The sequence below is a fragment of the Myodes glareolus genome, chromosome 4 (assembly GCF_982192425.1).
Source record: "Myodes glareolus chromosome 4, mMyoGla1.1, whole genome shotgun sequence".
NCBI lineage: Eukaryota > Metazoa > Chordata > Mammalia > Rodentia > Cricetidae > Myodes > Myodes glareolus.
This window is the reverse complement of record NC_142029.1, coordinates 30,562,023-30,575,405: the sequence shown is the minus strand read 5'-3', so window position 1 is coordinate 30,575,405 and position 13,383 is coordinate 30,562,023. Positions and strand designations below refer to the sequence as shown.

The window sequence follows — 13,383 nt, the reverse complement described above, 5'->3', positions numbered from 1 at the left end:
GCTTTCTGCGACTTGCATTTCTGGTCTTCAACTTAGTCACTTCCTCTGGGAGTCTCCTTCTGAGGACTTGAGGACGGTTGCACGCTCCCAGAACACCTGTCCGTCTTCTACCATAGCAATGACAGCTGTCGTCTCTCAGGGTCCCTATCAGGGTGAAATTCTGTGAAGACAGGGGTCGGTCATTTACTAGGAGACACAAATAATAGGCACTCAGTAGTTACCGAATAAATGACACAGAGCAAGGGTCCCAGCGGTCCTCGGTTTGACAGAAAACACTGGGGTTTAATGGACAGGCGTCAGAGAGTTGAACCTACAGGGTGTGCAGTAAGACTGGACGGGGTGATTCGGAGAGGAGAACGCTCAACTTTGAGGAGAGAATGAGGCCAGACGGGTCTAGCTAGCACTCTTTGGCTCCGCCCCCTTCCAGGCTGCTCCCAAACCCCGCCCCCCCTGGCTCCAGCCCTGCGGAAGCTACAGCCTCTAGTGTCTGAGCCTCCCCCGCGCAGGGTGCGCCCCGCACGCTTATCCTGCCCCGGAGCAGCGCGAGCACCCAGCCCTCGTTCCACAGCCGCTGCGAGATGCTGCGCTCCACGTCCACCGTCACCCTGCTGTCAGGTGGCAGCGCCAAGTCTCCTGGGACGCCCAGTAGGAGGGTGAGTAGCTAGCTGGAGAAGGAGCTGCCGGTTCTCCTGCACCCATCCCTGTTGACCCCTCTGTAGAGATGTGGGGAGGAGTATACTTAGGGGTCAGCTGCAGGCCGCCGACGCCTCATCTTGGCTCAAGTTTCCTGGCCTGCCCCAGACTGCACAGTGACCCTCTCTCTGGACACCCCAGCGACTGGAAGAGAGAGGGCTTAGGGGACTTTCTGGAATATCCAGAACTTCACTCTCCTTCTTGTCTCCACTGTCAAGCCAAGATTAAACTTGGCACTAGTTAAAAGATAACAAGGAAGAGGTTTCTGAGGTCTCTATCATGAGAAGCACAAATAATGAATGTATTTAAAACGCTGACTTCCCTCCATCTCTTGATTCAGAGCATCGTCTGTGTGTCCGTACATCAGTGAGAAAGCGCCTCTGGTTCAGGAGCCGCTTGACTGCAGGCCAGAGCTGAATAGCTGACCACCCTCAGCTGGGCAGGACTCTGGTTTATGCAGGCAAGAAGTTTCTTCTTTGTGGCTTCGGGGCCAGTCCTAAAGTCCTGGGCATCATCTCCATAGAGGTTTCCCTAGGGAAATCTGTTTAACCACTGTCTCTGCACAGTCTGCTCTCACCTCCTCAACCTCCTCATGCTTCCTTTATGAAAGAATGGCTGGACTAGTCAGGTTCACATTCCATGCCCTTTCTAAAATCAGGGCCACAGAGAACACTGTTAGAGCCTGGGCTGTAGCTTTCTAGCTTTGGTGTTATGATACTGAGTTCTCACCTACTCTCTAAGCGTGTTTCCCCACGGTTCATTTGAACAGGTTAAGTCCAGACCAAAACCCCCTTCTGTAGTCAGGCCAGTTTGCTTGGCCTGTAGACGCTCTTGTTGGCGGCTATCTTTCTTCAAAATACACAAAAGGCATGTGTTGCTTTTGGGTGTGGGCCAAGTGATTGTGTGTGTGTGTGTGTGTGTGTGTGTGTATGTTTGTGTGTGCATGGTAGACACCCAAGGCTGACAGAATTCTGGTTTTTTGATCATTAACTTCATAAAGTAAACATCACATTTGGTTAGTCCAACCATAGTCCTGCCCTACTGCAAAAAGGGTGTTTGAACTTTCCCATGGAAAGCTTTGTTAATTGGAACAAAATTTTGGTTGACAATACATGAAATCATTGAACAGATCGCCCTGAGCTGTGTACAGCACTCCCTCTTCCGTGGAGGATGCTGGGTGAGGTAGATAGTGGGATCCTGTGGTGAATACAGATGTGGGCGGATACAGATGTGGGTGAAAATAGATGTGGGTGAATACAGATGTGACTGTGCACTCAGGAGCATCTTTGAGAATTTTGCCCTTGAATGGTACTTTGGTGTCTGGACACACTGTTGGGCAAGATTACACCAAAACTTTAGGCTGAAGAACTCAGGCTTCTGACTGGAGCATCCTGTCACCTCTAAAGGCTCCAGGTACTGTGTGTGCATGTGTGTGTGTTGGTGCTGGCCTGGAAACTATGTGTTGGGAAGCTAAGGTGTGTTGATTGACTAACTGACTCACTGAATATTTATAGATTTATTTCTGTGTGCTGTAAGGCTGGGTGCTTGGCTCCACTCCGCTCCTTGAGGCAGACATTGTCACAGATAATATACAGTGGTGATTTCTGTTGTGAGCAGGGTGTTTCCAGGGTTCAGTGACACTAGAAGGAAGTCTCTTTCTGAGGTGTGTGAGGCAAGCCTCTCCCTGAAGGTGAGCTGATGGTCTTCCAGCAGGGGCAGGCATTTGAAGCCAATTAACACGACTGGTTGTGAAAAGAGGATTATCATTCCTTTCAGGGGCTGCTTGACGGAGACTGTATGGTAATGTGTGTCAGACCTGCTTTGGAACAAAACACCTATTTAAAAAAAAGCTTTTTAGAAACACAAGACAATAAATTATACACTAAATAAGTTACCATGACAAATGTTTCTGAAACTGAAAAGTTTTCAAGAAATCCTGTGTCCTCTCATCTCTTCCCTGGGATTGGACACGAGATGATCTCACGCCGGAATACACTGGGGCGTGTTCAGCCTGTTACTCTTGGGCTGCTCGTGGTCAAGGGTAGCTCCGAATGTAGTCCCAACACCAAATCATGAACGTTCTTAAAACACTGTGAGATGCTTTTGTTTGTTTGGAAGCTCAACTGCATGGTTCGTGCGTGTGAACTTTGCATAGGACAATGCCGAGTCTCAAAGTCAAAAGGTCTGCTAGCTATTAAAATAGACCAGCTTTATCCAAAGGGCTTATCAGAGTAGTGGCTGTGGGGAAAACCAGGCCGTGCTGTCGCAGACTTCAAGCCAACCAGAAGTGGTGGTGGCCGGCGATGCTGTGCAGGAGCTGCCCTGAGTCAGCTGTGAGCGCAGTGCGGCCAAGCAGGCTGTCACAGGTCACCCTTTGTTCAGCGACTGCCACCTGCAAAAGTACTTACTTCCCTCTTATCTGAAATCATCCCCGGGGGAGGGGGGAGCCTGGTGGGGAGGGTGATGTCTGTTAGTGGATAAACAAAACTCCAAGAGGCATTCATACACACTAACCAGCGGGAACTGCAAAAATAAAAAGCTCTACCTTCACTCCAGTTGTGCACTAAAAATAACTTTATCTATGGCAACAGTGGGAAGATAAAGTGCTTGGAGAATAAGTACAGCTAGAATGATGACCTTGGGGGGAATGTGGGGGCGGAATTCAAAAAAAAAGTAGCTACAGGAAGGGCTTCATTGATTTGGAAAGGAATTTTGTAATTGAAGGTTAGCCTCACAGCCCAGGTTATTGGGAATGAAGTCAGTTGTGTGGCCAGTTTGTGTGCCTGGAGTGGAAGGCAGCTCATCCTCTGGGCTTGAGAAGAATGGGCTGTGAGGTCTACCACCTGTCACGGGGGCTCTCCCGCACTGGATTTTGTTGAGAAGTTGACACTCGGCTGCTCAGAGCTGGTATTGTGACTCCTTGGTGGGGTGAAAAAGCCCAACTGAAACAAATCCAAACAAGGCCCTGGGGTAAGAGTGTTTCCTAGCCAGCCCTTCCCTTGGCAAAGGCCTTCTCGCTTAAGACCCAGCCCAGGTCTGCCCATCATCACTCGCTGCTGCTGGTGCTGTGCTCACCAGGGCCTCCTTCCTGCCTTGTTGGTTCAAAAATAAGGAATCCCCCTTGACTGGCATGTGAAAGGGCTGGCAGGTGTTTGCCCAGCTTCCAATTCTCAATGGAGGAAACAGTCTACGTAGCTCTATATCCTGTAACCTGGGGAATCCGAGGAGGGCATGGTACACAATTCTACCGTTCTGTAGGATCTGGGGAAGGGACATGGGGTTTGGGGGAATTCAGCCTCAGATGGAAGGAAACCGATTGCAGTATCCCCTGCAGGGAGGGAGGAGACCTTCATTGTATTCAGAAAACTGCCTGGGTCCTGCTTGGGATCCTTTGAGCCAATTCCTGACAGGCTAGGCTGTGGCATCACTAGAACTTAAACCAAACACCTCTGGCATTAGCTTTTGACAGTTACAGGCTCAGAAAAAGACCAACTACACCCCCCCCTTTTATTTTTCTATCTTGCCTTGTTTAGTGTAGGGTGGTCCGACTTGGGGCTCTGAAGGACACTTGTCTTATGGAGAGTTCCATGTTTATTCTGCAGTGTATGGAATGAAAGTCTAGGCTTTTCCTAGGCCACTGCAGAGGGGGTGTCCCTGTTGATGTTTTTCTGTGCTGTGTCCCCACATCCCAGCAAAGGGACCTGGAGCTCTGTGTCCCCACCAAGTTTCTTGGTGGTTGGCACACCCTTCCAAGTCAGTGAGCCTCAGTTGCCTGATTGAGTTCAAGAGCTGACTTGCTAGGGTGGAACCTGGGGTTCAGCCTGAAGTACTTCATCCATTACCTGTTGTGGCTTAAAATGACCCCAGTACTTTTCCAGCGTGTAGGAGAATAACACAGTGGTGTTTGCCTCTTTCCCTCTTCCCATGAGCTGTGTATCCCAAATGTCAATCATATCGCTGACTCATATCCATTCTTTATGGAAGAGAATGATCTTTTCCACCTTGCAAAATCCAGCCACCTGGTTCTGCCTCAGGAGCCTCTGCAAAGCCGAACTCCTGGTGTGATGTCTGGGCCCCTGACCTGACCCTGGCCTTTCTAGTCCTGTATCTCTATAATTCCCAGGTATTCAAGTTCCTACCTCCCATTCCTGAGCTTTCTCCTCTGAGTTTTTCCTCTTTCCTTCTTGCTTCTCTGCTGTTGAGACTCTGAATCTGCCCTGAACCCTCATTTTCTCAGCTTGTTCAACCCACGCTTGTGTGGAGCTGAGTGACCACTTGAGAAGAAGCTCTAGAGCTTCACTGTGTTAACATGGCGCTCCCCACACAAGCGCAGGCGCTGAGTTCAAGCCTGAATCCATGTAAGTGGCTACGTGGGCTCAGCAATGCGGAGGCAGACACAAGCAGATCCCTGGGGATTGCCTGCCTATGTGGTGACTTCCAGGCTACTGAGAGACCATGTTTCAGTAAAAACCAAGGTGGGCAGCACAAGGTATAACGACAGTCAGGATCCCCCCCCCCAAAAAAAAACTCTACTTTGCGTACATTTTGGAAAGGAGAACTTAGGAAGAGACATCCTGGGATGAAGGCAACCTGATGCTCTTGTCTTACCTGGAAGGAAGCCGGTGACAAGTGTTTAGGAATGAGAAGAGTGACCGTTCTGGCCAGATCTCCCAAGTGTCCTCCTTGCCTCTTCCTCTGCCACGGTTGGGATTTCATTTATTGGCTTAATTTGGTGACTCTCAACCTTGGTTCTACATAGACTTACTAGGCAACTTGAAACAGTTATGTCTGGGTCTCCCTCAGAACCAGCTTAGGTTTTGAACTGTATAGAACATGGGCTGAAAGGAAGGCCTGGTACCCATCTTTATTGAGAAGCAGCCCATGCAACTGTGAGTACCCGTGAGGATAAGTGTCTCTCAAAGCATTGCTTCCTCTTATGGATTCTCAGAAAGGCAGATATTTGGGGCAGCCAGTGGATAGTCATCCACTTGGGCCTGTGGATAGTCATCAGGGTTATGGGTGGGTCAGGGCCAAGGGGTCAAAACACTGCTAGATGTACTGGAATTTTTGTGTGCATTCATGGACTTACACTTTCTTCTTGGATCTTAGTACTTTGGGTGCATTCTGTGGCCAGGACAGAAGTGATTCAGAGAGCGTTGAGAGAGCAAGGGCGCCCGCCTCCCTCTCAGTGACTTTTGTGTGGCAGCAGGCCTGACATGAGAAAGAAGGGCCCTTTCACATGGTGAGAGGGGAGGCTGGATGCTGCTCCTCAGGCAGGCTGGCTTGCTTTGTTTGTGAGGCTCTGAGCTAAGAGTGGATTTCACTGTGGCCTACAAAATCTGAATGGTTCTTATCTAGCCCTTTATATAGAAAGCTGACCCCACCTTGCCATAGATAATGAAGCTACAAGTTCAGGGTCACAGCAGACCTTATCTAGATGGTGCTGTTCCCACACAGCTTGATGTGCAGGTTCCAGAGGTTGAACACTTGTGTTAAACAGGGAGTGAAGGTCCGTCCTCCAGCCACACCCACTAAGGCCACACCTGCTGTTGTTAAGGGTAACTTGGCTGGGACCCACAATAGGAGTGGACCAGACCCGAGGGCAACATAAATGCATTTGATTCATTTCTTTATAGAAATCCAATTTGCAAACTGATTAGCAAATTCTTGTCACGGCCCTGGGTCATCTTCCCCCCTTGACATAGGACTCCCCTACCCCTGTGAGCCCCAATATCAAGAAACTGAGAGCAAAAAGGTGGGCAAAACCCCAGTGTGTCTCTAGAGGAGGACCTCTGCCTTCATAAAAGGGGTCACATGGCCCCAGAGGCTGCCCTGAGCTCCCCAGGTGCCCTGAGCCACAAACAAAGGCTGGATTATACCTTTTTTTTTTTTTTTTTTGTGAGGGTGACCTGAATGCTGGTTGCTCTTCTCTTGCCTTCCCTCCCAAGAGGGTGACTCTGAAGATAGTGAGAATCTCTAGGGAGTTTCAGGTAAGGTCTCCTTTGAGTCCACCCCTCAAACTATCCAACCGAACCGCACTGATACCCTCCTAGGCCCTGGAAAGACTATAAAAGTCATCCTGGTTAAACACTTGCCTTGCCTCGACCTGTGTCTTTCCTTCCATCCATTCTGTAGGGCAGGAAGTACTAGGAGACACCTTTTTCAGCTGAATAGTTGAAATGAACTCATATTTCAATGCGAGTCTCTAGCCCTTGGGGCTCTGCATACATCTCACCTGCTAACCAAATAGCTCAGGTTAACTTGCCACTGTGTGGACATGTCAGGTTTGAGCGGTACCTGGGCTGTCTTGGAACATCTTGCCTGGGAGATGTCTGTTGTTTGGTGATGATGGATTTCCCATACCTCAGGGACCTGACAAGTCCTCTCTGTCCTTTTATACCCAGCTCACATGGCGTTTCTAGGCGCTACCTTTCCCACAGAGTCCCACTTCCAGTTAAGATTAAAGTTTTCCTTCACTTATCCTTAGAATAAGAACACTTGTAGAATCCTAACATGTGCCCGAGACTGCTCACTACTCTTAACACGTGCCAGCTAATTTAGCCTTCACACTTGAAAGAGAATGCAGTGTTCTTAGCTATGTTTTACAGCTAAAGTAACTGGAACACTGAGGGTGAAGCCACTTTCTGAAAGTTTCATAGCCAGTGCCAAAACTAGTAGTATAACTGAAGAAGTTTAGACCCCACTGCTTTAATCTCTAAGCATCTCGCTACCAAGGATCCACTATGCTAACCATGGTTCTTAGTAGCCTTGATTGAAAATACGAATAGCTTACGAGCTCCTGCGGGTACAGCAGCTTTGTCATCACGGTCCCTTTCTAGCCCTTAAAAAGTTGTTTACAAGTCGTGGGAGCTCGGTGATCAAAGAATGGCGCATGCTCTGTGCAGCTCCTTTCTTTGACCTGCTGCAATAGAACGTTGTGTCCAGGGGTGTCTGGAGAGACAGCAATGATGTGTAAACTGCTGTTCTCTGGTGTTCAGAACTCAGGACTGAGCTGGCTGCTGACAGCACCCCTGGGTATAAACTGTCCTAACTACCTCTTGAGCACTGTTGAGTCTGGGAAAGCCCTGGGATTTGTTTATGAGTTCAGGAAGTCACAGTGATTAGCATCATAAAATACTGAGATAAGCCACATTGGGTTCATGTTACTCAGGGGAGATTCGCCACAGGGAAGATGGGTAGAGGGAGGTGGACTATGCCCAGTCACTCTAGTGGGCAGGGTTCAGGGGTCAGTTCCTTATTAGAGCTTGTATTAGGAATTCAGAATACCTCCAGGCCTCTAGTATTCTTCATTTGCTGCTCCTGAAGCTATCCAATTTAGAAAGAATTAGCACCCCTCCAGACATTTTCTCTTTTAGTTTTTACTATTGTTGTTACTATAATTATTTGTGTGTGTGTGTGTGTGTGCGTGCACGTGTGCACGCACACACACACATGCGTGCACATTGTTGTACATAATTGAGGAGCCCTCCACCTAGCCTTTGAGATAGAATCTCTCCTCACACCTGGCACTCTTATTTTTTCAGATATGTTGCAAGCAATCCTCCTGTCTCCATTCCCCTCAAAATTGGGGTTACAAGTGTGGATGGGATGCTTAGCTTGATATGTGGCTTCTGGGAACTGAACTTTGGTCTTCATGATTGGGAAGAAATGCTTTTAATCATTGAGTCACCACTCCAGGCCCCTGTTATTATTTTAATTAAAAAACTACTTGAAACATTTGCAAGCAACAGAGACCCTCCCCCCCCCTTTTTCAGGGGGAGATAAACAGCATTAACAGTTGTGCTGTTATAAAGTAATACTCCCCCCCATTTAAATCTACATTAATTGTAAGAGTGTGTTTAAAAGCAAAAATGGGATTAGTTTTAACATTTTGTACTGTAGCTTTCTTTTCCTCAGTGGGATCATAAGTCTATTAGGGAGCTGTGTGATCCAAGCTGGAGTTAAGTTGCGTATGTACCATTGACAGTGGGCCGTTGGCCAGTCAGCATCTATTAAGAATAGCTGTGCTCTTTAATGTTCCCATCAAGTCTTCTATTGATGAGAGCAGATGCTTCAGATAGGACCCGAGGGGGTAGCCCCCTTCCCCGGCACCTGCAACTTCTCAGGAGCATTGAAGCTTTATTTTGCAGGCTCATTTCATTTTTAGGTATTGTGTTTACTGTTGGCTTTGTGCCCCTCAGGGAGGGCATGGCTCACAGGCCACTCTGATGGACATGGTGTAGCTGCCCACTGTGGGAAGTATGTGGAGGAACGTCAGAGTTCAGGGAGGGCCGGTGGGGAATGGCTCAACAATGGTGAAGGTCCATCTCACTTTTGGATGAATTAATACATGAGGTTTTTTTCCTGAAAATCACGGCCATTAGGGGACACCCTTTAGGATCCATCAGCCAATGAAAGGCATTGTTTACCATCTCCTGTCCCAAATGCTATTGCCCAAATAGTTTCCATGGAAATGAGGGTCAGGAAGCCAAGTGGGCCTGTTTTGTTTTGGAGCGTGTAGGCTGAGGGCACAGTGATACTATCTAGATAGTAATAAAAATACTTTAACAGGGCTGGGGAGGTTATTCATCCAGTAAAGCACTTACTGAGCACGTGTGAGGACCTGAGTCTGGATCCTTAGGGCCCACTTAAAAACTGTAACCTGTCCGCACGTCTACAAAGAGATGCAGGTAGAGGCAGGAGAATCCCCAGAAACTCACGGGCCTGCTAGTCCGCTGTGAGCAGCAGCAAACAGCCAAGATGCTCTGCCTCAAACATGGTAGCCAGGGCTGACTCTGAGGTTGTTCTCTGACAGCCTCTTACTGTGGCATGTGTGTGTTCATACTTTCAAACATCAATGTGTGTGTATATGTGGATGTGTGTGCGCGCACACACACACACACACACACACACCATCTCATCTTACTCTTGAAATTCAGAGAATAAATTTCCCAAGCCACTTAGCTAGTAGATGTTGAAGCCTGTGTGTGCGTATGCATTTGTACATGTGAATGCATGTACATGTGTGTGCATCCCCATGTGTGTATGAAATGCAGTGCGGTAGAAACATGCCTCCTCTCTTCTGTCAACAGATATGCCCTGGGTCAGATTCAGCCTGACAGATGTGTATGCTCCACCTGGTGTGGCTTACACTTAATGTTTGTAAACGCCGGTCTGGTTTTAGCCGGGTGGAGTGGCCAGCAGTCAGAAGGTTGTTTTCCCTCCACAGGCGACGCCCAGTTTTCCATTAGTGCTGCTGCCCATCCGGAAAGAGCTACCTGGTAGAATGGCTTGCTGTCCTCTTGGCCAGTGTATCTGGCTATGAGCCTTAAAAGCTGGTTGTAAAGTTGGCCAGGACAAAGGTAGCCCTGGGTGTCAGGCCAGCTCCATCCTGAGGTCACTGGGAGATGAAGCTTTCCCTAAAGAAAGTAAGGGTGGAAAGGTTCCTTGAAACCTTGTCATGTGTTTTATCAGGGAAGACAGTAGTTAATAAAACCTAGGGCTTTGTACATGCTAGGCAATGACTGTTTGGTTTTGTTTTTTAAGACTCACTGTGTAATCCTGGCTGGCCTTCAATTTTCTATGTAGACCAGGCTGGTCTTGAACTCACAAAGATCGCTGTCCCTACCCTCTGGGTGCTGGATTGAAGGCATGTGCCATCATGCCCAGCATGGTAGTTTTTTGAGACAGGGTCTCACTAAGTTGTTCAGGCTGGCTTTGAACTCATTTTGTCACCAGGCAGTCCTTCAGCTTCCATACTCCTGCCTCCACCTCCCACGTAGCTGAGGGTAAGGACCAGCACTGCCAGACCTGAATCAGATAAGCATTTCAGTGGTCTTGAGGCATTCTCCTTGTGCATCTGCCTCTGAACTGCCCACTTTTAAAAGTTTACCAATAATTTGGATAAGGATTATCCCTGTGATTTTTACTTGATTGACTCTGTAAGGACATTATGTGGCTCGGTGGACAGAGCTTGCTTATAGCATACACAAGGCCCTGGGTTCCATTCCCAGCACATAAACCAAGCATAGTGGTGCATGCCCCATCAGACCTGCACTTGATAGGTGGAGATAGGAAGATCTGAAGGTCAAGATTATCCTTAGCTACATAACAAGTTCCAGACCTATCTAGGATCCATGAGACCCTGTCTCAGACAAAGCAAAGCAAAATACTCTATACCAGTGGTTCTCAACTTGTGGCTCGCGACCTCTTTGGCGAACTTCATCTCCAAAAGTATTTACATGAGATTCATAACAGTAGTCAAATTACAGTTATGAAGGACAGTAAAAAACAATTTTATGATTGGAGGCCACCACAGCATGAGGAACTGTCAAAAGGTCACAGTGTTAGGAAGGCAGAGAAGCACTGCCATGTAGTTTCCTAAGGCCATACTCAGAGGTACTAGGGGTTAGGGCATACATTGAATTATAGTGGGACACAGCTTAATGTATAATAGGTGACAAGCAGCCTCCCTTGAGTCAGGCCCATATGGTATTTCAGGATTGTGGTGGCAGACTGTGAAGACGAAGAACACAGGCCCTGCAGACTGGCCAGGTTCAAATCTTAGCTCTGCTGTCTCCCAGTGTGAGACCTCCATGTACCCTTGTTGGAGATGACTTCCTAATCACTGAGTAGGTCTGGTAGGTAAGAGGGCTTTTTCCGTAGGATTATGTTCAATACTAGATGGATTTAGGCTCACTTAGCTGGTACATGGCACACTGCAAGCCCTGTGAATACATGTCCCATGGATGTTGTCACGGCCTTGTTACTAGTACATGGGTCTATTTATAGTTCCATGGGTCAGGAAAATGACTGCTCAGGATCCCTCGCTGTCACCAGCCTCTTGGCAAATCTCACAAGCTGTAGCTCTCCTCAGGGGATGCTTAAATGTTTCTTTTGTGTTTAAACTGAAGAGGAATAGTATAATTTAGACTTTCTCTCTCATTGGGTTGGCTTTGTATTACTGAGATTGAACCCAGAGCTTCCTGCCTGTTGGACCAGAGTTTTCCCATTGAGTCACACCCCCCAGTGCTGGCCTTTTAGAAACCTTTGTTCATGTATGTATGTGTATATATGTGTGTGTGTGTGTGTGTGTGTGTGTGTGTGTGTGTGTATGTGTGTCTATATAATATATATTATATATAAACAAAATATATAATATTTTGTTTGTTTTCGAGGTAGAGTCCCACTATGTAAGTCTGACTGTCCTGGAACTTGCTATGTAGACCAGGCTGGCCTCGAACTCACAGAGATCCACCTGCCTTTGCCTCCTGAGTGCTGAGATCAAAGATGTGCACCACTATTCCTGGCCTTTATTGCAAAATTTCAGTGGGCTTTATCAACAGCCTTTGATAACCTGACAGAGCACTTCTGAGGTCAGTGACAGGTGCTTATGGTATTGCTAAAGAAACTGTCAGATGTTCACACCTCGGCAATTATGCTCTTGCTTCCCAGCCTTTTCTGTTAAAATCCCTTTGGACTTTCAGCAAACATGAGCAACTGTAGCTTTCTTCGTCTTCGTCATCGTCGTCTTCATCTCCTCCTCCTCCTCCTCCTCCTCCTCCTCCTCCTCCTCCTCCTCCTCCTCCTCCTCCTCCTCCTCCTCTATAAAGTACCTCAGACATTACATTTGTCACCTTAACTGTTCTTAGGTGTACAGGTTGATGGCTTTGAGTGCGTTTGCATTACTGTGGCCCCCCTGCCACTGTCAAGGCTCCCATCATCTCAAACTGAAGTTCTATACCTGCTAAATGCTACCTCCCCACTCTCCATCTCCTTAACTCCTGGCAGCACCCCTCACTCCCACTCTCAATGGGTGTGACTGGTCTAGGTACGTCGTGTAGAAGGTTGTTTTGCTGTGATGTATTTGGCTTATTTCAGGTAGGGTGTTATCATGGTTGCGCTGTATCAGAACTACCTTCCCTTTTAAAGCTGAGTAGTATTCTGTTGTGTATATATATTTGGCTCTGCCATCTGACAGTGGACATTTAAGTTGTGTCTGCCTACTGTGAATATTAAATATGAATATGATTAAAGAAACTTTATGAAAGTTGTGATCGGGCCGGTGAGATGGCTCAGCAAGGAAAGGCTCCTTGCCATGCAAGCCTGGCCTGAGTGTGATCTCCAGGACTCAAAGAAAGGAGAAAGGAGTTCACTGATTCCACAGAGGTGCCCTTTACCCTGCCACCTGCACACTATGGCATACACACCCATGCACACACAACATGTAAAATAAAAACCTGTGATTAACATTTCCATATCTGTTAAGTTAAGTTTCTACAGGCTAGAAAAGTAGAAAATGCCTCTGACCCCATCACAGGGTGTCTCAGACTTTAGACAAGAAGTAACTGCATTATATAATTTAGTTTCTATCTTCCTAGTGGTATTTTGGATTTTATCTGTGAAATGAGATCATTTTAGGCATATTATTATGAAACCTGAGCCATTTAAAAAAATGTTTGAAATACCTGAAGGTATTTAATAGCTCCTTGTTTGAGTGACAGGCTGCTAGTGAATGCTGTTGGTGGGCACCTGTGCCAGGCCATGCTGGTCTCACTCCTAGCCACCTTCCAGTGTGATCAGTGTGATACAATGTGCCCATCACTGTGGAACAGGCAGAGAGAAAGCCCAGGGCCTCTGGCTCCTTCTGACCCTGACACTCATCCTAATTGGACTGTCCTCCACCTCTTT

At 47.5% G+C, this 13,383-nt stretch overlaps 1 protein-coding gene across 3 annotated transcripts in view; it reads left to right on the top strand.

The window, feature by feature from the left end:
* The first annotated feature begins 490 nt into the window (after nt 1–490).
* Nucleotides 491–13,383, top strand: part of Myzap (myocardial zonula adherens protein) — a 90,156-nt gene continuing 77,263 nt past the window's right edge. Inside the window, exon 1 of one of the 3 annotated variants that reach the window (XM_048423262.3) lies at nt 491–653. In XM_048423262.3, the coding sequence (XP_048279219.2) occupies nt 579–653 (75 nt within the window). In that variant the 5' untranslated portion in view covers nt 491–578. The remainder of the gene's footprint in view (nt 654–13,383) is intronic. The other 2 variants (XM_048423263.3, XM_048423261.3) reach the window with 2 other exon arrangements.